We start from the raw sequence: 8665 nt of genomic DNA on the forward strand, positions 1-8665 counted from the left end.
CCAGATCCCCCTTGACCTTGAAGCTTACCTTAAAGTAATCGCCAAATGACCAGGACCCCAGCATCTCAAAGAAGGTGTGGTGGTAGACATCTTTCCCCACATCATCCAGGTCGTTGTGTTTGCCCCCAGCTCGGATGCACTTCTGGGTATTGGCGGCTCTGGTCAGTTTAGCCATGGGGTGGGAGGGATCAAGGGTATTGAGGAAGATGGGTTTGAACTGGGGGGAAATAGCAACAAGATGATTTAAACTTAAGAACTCACCTAGGCAGCGAGCACTCTGTGGGTCAGTACACATGGGCCAATAAGAACATCCCCAATGCGTGTATTTAGAAATGCTGAGGTTGCCACTCCACCAGACTAGTGCACCTTTCCATCACTCCTGCCAAACCAGGAGCAGTACTGGTGGACTCCCGAGGTGCCGCATCCACCTGTCGGTGCCCAGGAGGTGGACAATTAGGCTCCCCCCATCCCTCAATTCAAATAAAAGACTACCAAAGTTTTTTAAAAACAGAATTTGTTTGCTTGGTGCTAAGGGCCTAATCCAAACTGCGCTGTAGTCTTGTCCTGACTGCCTGGATACTTGGATCAGGCCCTAGTGACGCAATGACAGAATGGGAATGACGAAAATGCTGCCTGGTGCACAGAACGGAAATGTCTCTGAGGAGCCCACTGTGTGTGAGCAAGACTCCCGAGGAGCAGGGAGCAGTTTGCACCTCCATCGAGCAGTCCGCCTGGGGAGGGAGGGAGGGAGGCTTTAAACACCAACCATGGCTTAGCAGAATCATTGTGGAGAAAAGCTGCTCAGGGATGTGCTGATTTAGTACATCTCCCAGGTGCCATGGCTAGACTCCATTCCCAGCCTGGGATGCCCTGTGCCAAGCCCTCTGGCATCCAGGGACATCTTATCTAACATTATCACATCACAGCACTGGGAGCCCACAGCCAGGGGAACTGTTGGAGCAGTTCAGCCCCATTATATCTTACCAGAATGAATTTCAGTGTGATAAGTACTACCCACAGCATACACAGCTAAGCACCCCTTCGTTCTTTGCTCCTGCAGAAAGCACAGGACAAGTACCAAAGTCACACAGTCCTGGGGGAGAGCCCTACCTGATTCATGCCAGCATTGGCAAAGAGCAGCGTAGGATCGTCCAAGGGGATAGTCGCAGATGAGTGGACATAGGTGTGCTGGTGCTCCTTGAAGAAATCAATGAACTTTTGCCGGATCTGCTTAGCTGACAGTGTCGTTTCCATCGTGAGACCACCACACAAAGCTGGCAAAAGAAAAAAGAGAACGCAGATGGGTGAAGGACACATTCTGCTCAGTTTAATGGGACAGTAATGAATAAGGACCCTGGGGAATGGGCAAATGGGATGTAATTCACTGAATTCTTTTGTCTGGATCTCATGAAAGTTAAGATTTTCAAATGTTCATTTCTAGTCTCACTTGTTTCCAGGAGTGATGTGAGAGTCTCACTGTGGTACTGGGCTAAAGGATCACAGATTCAAGGCAAAATATCCCCTACACACTTGTGTGGTGGATACTAAACCATTAAGTCAGATTGAGCCTGGCTCCTCTAGGGAGGGGCCCTGACTCACAGACACAGAGGCCTGCAGTACTGGTGACTCTATGCTGTGGCTCATGAATACCATCCAACAAGGATCACACTGCCTTGCAAATACAATAGACAGAGAATGGGTTTTAAGTGATCATTGCATTCTCTACAAACCCCAAGTTAGGGCTGGCAATTCAGTAATTCACTTAGCAGGAAAACAAGGGAACAGATTGTTACAGTTTAAAGAAACCCTAAACACCAGGATGAAAGGAACTTGGGACTTTAGGATCCTGCACCAATTATCACTCTCCTACAGCAAATTGACTACCAGCCCGTCTCCCCAGAGAGCACTTGTTGCTTCCTGCTTCACATGCCGCAGTCCCTGAAAGTGTATATGGGAGAACTGATAAGCAAGGTCTACTCCGGCTGCCAGGAGACAGCAGGCAAAATATTATAGAATATCAGGGGCCTCTGGAGGTATCTAGTCCAACCCCCTGCTGCTCAAAGCAGGACCAATCCCCAGATCCCTCAAAGATTGAACTCACAACCCTGGGTTTAGCAGGCCAATGCTCAAACCACTGAGCTATCCCTCACCCCAAGTAGGAAAGAGGTCTGAATGGCTTCTTTCTGTCTGCTTCTCCAGAGCCACAGGAGTAGCAAGGAAACCAGCAGCATGATTGCCAGCCAGGCCCAGATTCACGAAGGCATTTAGGCACCTAGCTCCCATTCAATATATCTTAGAGGAGTTGAGTCTCGGAGTCCATTCTGGAACCCTCCAGAGGAATTTAGAGAGAACAAGGTGTCCCATTTTCACAAACAGGAGACTAAGCAGAGAATCTGCCTGTCCATCACTCAAGTCATTAGAGCCACAGCTGCTCTGACTCTCTGTGAGCAAGAAAGAGGAGGCTGGGTTTGAAAGTGAGGGGAAAAAGCTAAGTCTAAAAAAAAACAAAACAAAAAAAAAACACAAAATCATTTTTGAAGTGCACTAAAAACTCGTACTGGCATTTCAGCTGTCAAGTTTTTTCATTTCTCCTAGAGTGAGGATTTTGGCAAGAACCACCCATTTACTAACTTGGCTAAAGGTCACATGCAGAGCAAAGAATTTCATACAGAATCATGGAATATCAGGGTTGGAAGGGACCTCAGGTGGTCATCTAGTCCAACCCCCTGCTCAAATAAAGCAGGACCAATCCCCAGACAGATTTTTGTCCCAGGGATTGAACTCACAACCCTCACAAACCAAGTGAACCCAGGCTTCCTAACTTCCTGTTCTAACCAATACCCCTCACAGCTATGCCATTTTAAGCAGGACTAAGATGATGCAACAAAGAGGGAAACAACCCCAAAGCACCCGGCATTGGCTATTATGAGAAGACCATTGGTCAGACCCAAAATGGCCTTCACGTTCTTAAAGTACATTTAAAATGCAGGCCCACAGGGCCTGAAATTTGGGAGACCTGGTTTAAAATATTATAGGCAAAAGCCTTGCACTCAGATCTGCTGCAGAAGGCATGGACAGGGTCCTACCAGAGCCATGCCAGGAGCAGCCCTAATACATGCTCCCTGCATGCCAGGAGGTCCCACTCCCCGCCCCAGCCCGGCCCTTCCGACGGCACGTGGGGCTCCCACCCCTGCGCCCACGCGGTGCGACTCCCCACCCCACGCTGCCAGGGCAGGTGGAGCCCCCAGACCCTGCCACCCTGAGCCAGACTCCCAGCATCCCCTGCGGCTGCGGCCCTGGAGCAGATGCTGGGAAGTGGCTCAGGAAATGGGGGCCCCGTGGTAAGGGGGGGTCCTGCTCCCTGCCGGCACGATGTAGCCCAGCCCCCCCCCCCGCGGGCCTGCCGCTCGTTACCTCTGCCCTGCACCTCCAGCAGCAGCACCACGCACAACCTACCGCGCTGCAACCTCCGCTCCGCCCCGCCCACAACAACTGGGCGCAGGCGCCGGCCAGCGATTGGTCCCTGCCGCTGACAGTCACCCGCGCGCCCGGGGGTGGTGAGTTTGTGACGTCACGTGGAAGGGGCGGTGAGGCGGCTGATGCAACGGCAGTGACACGGCCTCGTGTGGGGGAGGGGACAGAGGGCCGCCATCTTAGCTAGGCAGTGGGCGGGGCGCGCTGAGAGCGAGGGGCGGGGCCCGGTGCTGCGCCGTGGCGCGCAGCGGGCGAGGCGCTGGGTGCGGCCTGGGGAGCTGCTCTTAGGCCCCTGCACGGGGTCTGCCCAGTGGGGTGAATACATTTCCCGGTGCCACCCTCAGGGTGATGGCCCTGCACAGCCTCCCTCCGACTCCCAGCACCGGGGCCAGGGCCCTGGTCACCCGCACCGGCTGAGCTGGGGCGGCCCGTGTGCGCGTTCCCGGTGCACGGCTCCCAAAGCAAGGGCTGTGCGCCCAGCGCACCGGCAGAGACAGCAGGCTGGCAGGCCAAGAGACATGTTTCAAAGACACCCTCCAGACAAACGTCAAGAGATGTGGCACTAATACCCAGGGCCGGCTTTAGGCCGATTCCCCCAGTTCCCCCAAATCAGGCCCCACTACCCCGGCCGGAGCGTGGCAAGTCCCACGGCCCCGCTACCCCGGCCGGAGCGCGGCAAGTCCCGCGGCCCCGCTACCCCGGCCGGAGCGCGGCAAGTCCCGCGGCCCCGCTACCCCGGCCGGAGCGCGGCAAGTCCCGTAGCCCCGCTACCCCGGCCGGAGCGTGGCAAGTCCCGTGGCCCCGCTACCCCGGCCGGAGCGTGGCAAGCCCCGTGGCCCCACTTCTCCCACAGGAGTGCGGCAAGGCCCGCAGGCCCACTCCCTCAGCCAAAGCGCAGCAAGCCCTGCTACCCCGGCTGGAGCGCAGCAATCTGAAGTACGGCTGAAGACTCGGAGCGCAGCCCGATGAGTACAAGCCCCACAAATGAGGCCCCACACTTGCTAAAGCTGCCCCTGGTAATACCACACATGGGGAGGCAGTATCCCAGGACAGGGCTAGCTAGCAAAGACTTGCCAGAGAAGGAACCATCACTTTTGAGGAAAATGGCCTTGCCCTGGTCACAGAAAAGAAAAAACAGACAACTGTTATACAGCAATTGTGGACCAACTCTGCCTTTCAACATCACCTGCAATGTCTACCAACCAGGGCTGGCTTTAGGAAGGGCGGGGCCCAATTCAAAGAGTTTTGATGGGGCCCTGGCAGGGATCACTTACAAAAAACACACATGTAAAAAAACACGTGGGGCTTGTATTCATTGCCAACAGGTTTGTAGCTCGAGGATCTGATGCCTCAGTCACCAAAGGACCCGTACAAAATAAAACCCGTGGAAGAGATCATCCTCAACTCCAAGGGTTCGACGAGGACGATGATGTTATTGGCATATTGAGACATCGCTAAGGCTACGTTTTAGTCACGGGTATTTTTAGTAAAAGTCATGGACAGGTCACGGGCAGTAAGCAAAAATTCATGTCCCGTGACCTGTCCATGACTTCTACTATATATCCCTCACTAAAACTTGGGAGGCCTACCCAGGGGTACCATGGGTGCTTGGGGAGGGTGGCCCAGATGCTGGGGTAGCACAGGTGGCAGCGTGCTGCCCAGGACCCCTTTTGGTGCTTGGGGCGGGTGTAGGCGGCGGCAGACTCCCTACCTGGCTCCACACCTCCCCCCAGCAGTAGCAGCAGCACAGTTTGGGTGCGGGAGGGGGCTGAGGCACAGGATGGGGTGAGACAAGCTCTGGGCAGTGCCTACCTGGGGTGCGCCCCAGAAATGCATAAGTGCCCCCTTACTCAGCTCCTAGGTGGAGGCGTGGCCAGGCAGCTCGGCACACTGACAAACACTCGCAAACATAAAGCAACCATGATGAAAAGGCCTAGAATCCAGAAGGCAACAACCCCAATGTGGATTGGTTTATCCACAAGCTCTCAAGCTGTAGGGGCCAACCAGCTGTGCTAGGGGCCCGCCTGGTGCCTCTGACAGGCCTGCGGCTGGCCGTGATGCTTGGGCTAGGTCTGACAGGTGTTGGGGGGCCCCTATCCTTGCTGGGGCAGGCCTGACACCCACATCCAGCCATGCTAGGTTGCCCTGGAAGGAGGCAGAATGGCAGAGGTGAGGCCCATTGCTGCCTGCCTGCAGGCCTTGCTTTCCTGAGGAGCTGAGCGATCCTGGAAGGTGGCGGAACTGGACATATGAGCGCCGGACCACCCTAGGGCTTGATTGTTCAAAGCACCTGGGCAGCCCTGGCAGGAGACAGAATGGCATAGGCGAGGCCCCTTCAGCATCCACCCTCAGGCCAGCTGTCCAGAGGAGCTGGGTGGCCCTGGCGGGAGACAAACCAGCACAGATGAGGCCTGTTGGCACCTGCCCTCGGGTCAGCTGTCCTGAGAAGCCAAGTGGCCCTGGCATCCTCTAGGTTTACTGGCACTTCAGTCAAGCAACACACACACACACACACTCTCTCTCTCCCCCACCCCCCAGGGGTCACATTCCTCCTTCACCTGGAGAACTCCCTCACAAAACTCACATTAGCTGCTCCTATTCGCTAATTCCTCTGGTCACTTGGAAGTTGGCTTTTTGAAGCCTTGCTCTCACATAATACAATCCCACTCTTAAATTTATCCAGCTCTGTTCTATGTCTAATTTAGCTATTTGTCCCTACTACTCCTTTTTTTGGAATGAGTCGTGCCACCCACCCCACCCACAGAAAACTACCCTCAATATGATTTCCCTGCACAGCTTACCTCTTAATTCTGGTTTTCCTGAGTTGAGCGTTAAGTGTTGAGAACGCAATCAACTCAGGATAGGGTGTATGTGTAGAGGTATACAAGAAACCGCAAGGACTGGACTGGTATTGCAAGAAACTAAGTACCTTAGGCAAGCCTGATTGTATCTTTGAGATAGTTATGTGAGAGCAGAAAAGAGCCGTCTCGCCAACCTCAAAACTCGCCAAGAGTTAAAAAATCATGCCAATATCCCAAATTGGGTTAATACATTTACCAGTACAATTGAACTATCAGTAATTCAAATATTCAGATACATCGCTCACAGGAAGTTATACTAGGGGCAACGTGTCAGAGAATAAATACATTGTTCCTCAGTAATGGGGAATTAAAGTAGGTTTGTCTGTGAATAAATACGATCCACTAGAGAAGAATTTCAGCTGCTTTCCTTTCTTTGGGTCTCTTTGGCTCATATCTCCAGACATTGGCAATACCAGGAGAAATGAGCTACAGTTTCAATGAGAAACCAAGACAGGTAAGTAGCCAAAATACTTCTTTAATGGACTGTATTTATTCAGGGACTAAATTCTTGATTACTGAGGGACAGTTTACACTCATTACATTTACTTCTCACAAGCTACTCCTAGTACAACTTTTCATAAGACCAGAAAAATGGCCATACTGGCTGGGTCAGACCAAGGTCCATCTAGCTGTTCGGTTTTATGCAAGTAGAAAGTTGGCAGTCCTAGGGTAGTGTTACTATGAGTCAACAGTGTGCCCTTGTTGCCAATAAGGCTAATGGCATATTAGGCTGTATAAGTAGGAGCATTGCCAGCAGATCGAGGGACGTGATCATTCCCCTCAATTCAACATTGGTAAGGCCTCATCTGGAGTACTGTGACCAGTTTTGGTACTCACACTACAAGAAGGATGTGGAAAAATTGGAAAGAGTCCAGTGGAAGGCAACAAAAATGATTAGGGGTCTGGAGCACATGACTTATGAGGAGAGGCTGAGGGAACAAGGGCTGTTTAGTCTGCAGAAGAGAAGAGTGAGGGGGGATTTGATAGCTGCTTTCAACTACCTGAAAGGGGGTTCCAAAGAGGATGGATCTCGACTGTTCTCAGTGGTAGCAGATGACAGAACAAGGAGTAATGGTCTCAAGTTGCAGTGGGGGAGGTTTAGATTGGCTATTAGGAAAAACTTTTTCACTAGGATAGTGGTGAAGCACTGGAATGGGTTTCCTAGGGAGGTGGTGGAATCTCCTCCCTTAGAGGTTTTTAAGGTCAGGCTTGACAAAGCCCTAGCTGGGATGATTTAGTTGGGAATTGGTCCTGCTTTGAGCAGGGGGTTAGACTAAATGAGCTCCTGAGGTCCGTTCAAACCCTGATATTCTATGATTCTATGATACTCAGGGAGAACAAGGCTTTAAAAAGCCTACTCCTAAGTGACCAGAGGAGCTAGGGAACAGGAGCGGCTTACGTGAGTTTTGCAAGTTTGTTCTCCACGTGAAGGAAGAGCCTGAGATGAACTTGTTGTCTGTGGTGTGTGTTTGCAGTGTGCTTGCTGCTTGATTGAAGTGTATAGTGTGGTCTCTTTGAGGGACCTTGTGCTTGAGGCCTGCAGTATGCAAGTGGAGAGCTGCTTAATGAGGCTATGATAGCCACGCCCTTTGCACCTTTCAACCCTTAAACAGGGGGTAGGGCTCCTCAAGGACACACAGCTTTAAAAAGCCCGCTCCTAAGAGACGAGGAGGCTAGAGAACAGGAGAGTTTTATGAAGGAATTCTCCAGGTGAAGGAGAAGCAACTATGTGACTCTTGGGGTGAGCCTGTTGTCTGTAGCGTGTTTGTGATGTGCTTACTATTTGACTGCAGGGCCACCCAGAGTGGGAGGCAAATGGGGCAATTTGCCCCGGGCCCCGCAGGGGCCCCGCGAGCTGCTCCAGGTTTTCAGCAGCACTTCGGCGACCGGCCCTTCAGTCGCTCTGGGTCTTTGGCAGCGGGTCCTTCAGTGCAGCGGAAGACTCAAAGCGAGTAAGGGACCCACCACTGAAGTGCTGCCGATGCCTCCGAGCGCCACCTGGTGAGTACAAGAGCCGCAAGCGGTGAGGAAAAAAAAAAAAAAGCTGCGACCAGCGGCACTTAGGCTGCTCTACCACTGCTGCTTAATTCTTCGGGTGCATGCGACAGTGGGTCCTTCCCTCCAAGAGGGAGCCATTGCTGAATTGCCGCCCAAGATCTGGCCCGGTTCCAGGCCCCCTAAATCCTCTGGGCAGCCCTGCTTAACTGAATTTTAACCCCTTCGGGGTTTAGAGAGCATGGCCCCTTTAAATCATTTTCCCAGGGGGAAGGGTGTGACGATGCAGTTCTGGCGGGACCCAACTGAGAGTGCCAATTCAGGACCAATTGCTT

General features: G+C 52.8%; 1 protein-coding gene across 2 annotated transcripts in view; it reads right to left on the reverse strand.

Annotated features, from left to right (window-relative positions):
- AARS1 (alanyl-tRNA synthetase 1) overlaps positions 1-3521 on the reverse strand; it is a 39140-nt gene extending 35619 nt beyond the window's left edge. For both annotated transcript variants that reach the window (XM_030582299.1, XM_030582300.1), the window contains exons 1-3: positions 3415-3521; positions 1111-1274; positions 29-217 (exon numbers count right to left, since the gene is read on the reverse strand). In XM_030582299.1, the coding sequence (XP_030438159.1) occupies positions 29-217; positions 1111-1254 (333 nt within the window). In that variant the 5' untranslated portion in view covers positions 1255-1274; positions 3415-3521. The remainder of the gene's footprint in view (positions 1-28; positions 218-1110; positions 1275-3414) is intronic.
- Between the last annotated feature and the right edge of the window lie 5144 nt (positions 3522-8665).

The sequence above is a fragment of the Gopherus evgoodei genome, chromosome 12 (genome assembly GCF_007399415.2).
Source record: "Gopherus evgoodei ecotype Sinaloan lineage chromosome 12, rGopEvg1_v1.p, whole genome shotgun sequence".
Classification (NCBI taxonomy): Eukaryota; Metazoa; Chordata; order Testudines; family Testudinidae; genus Gopherus; species Gopherus evgoodei.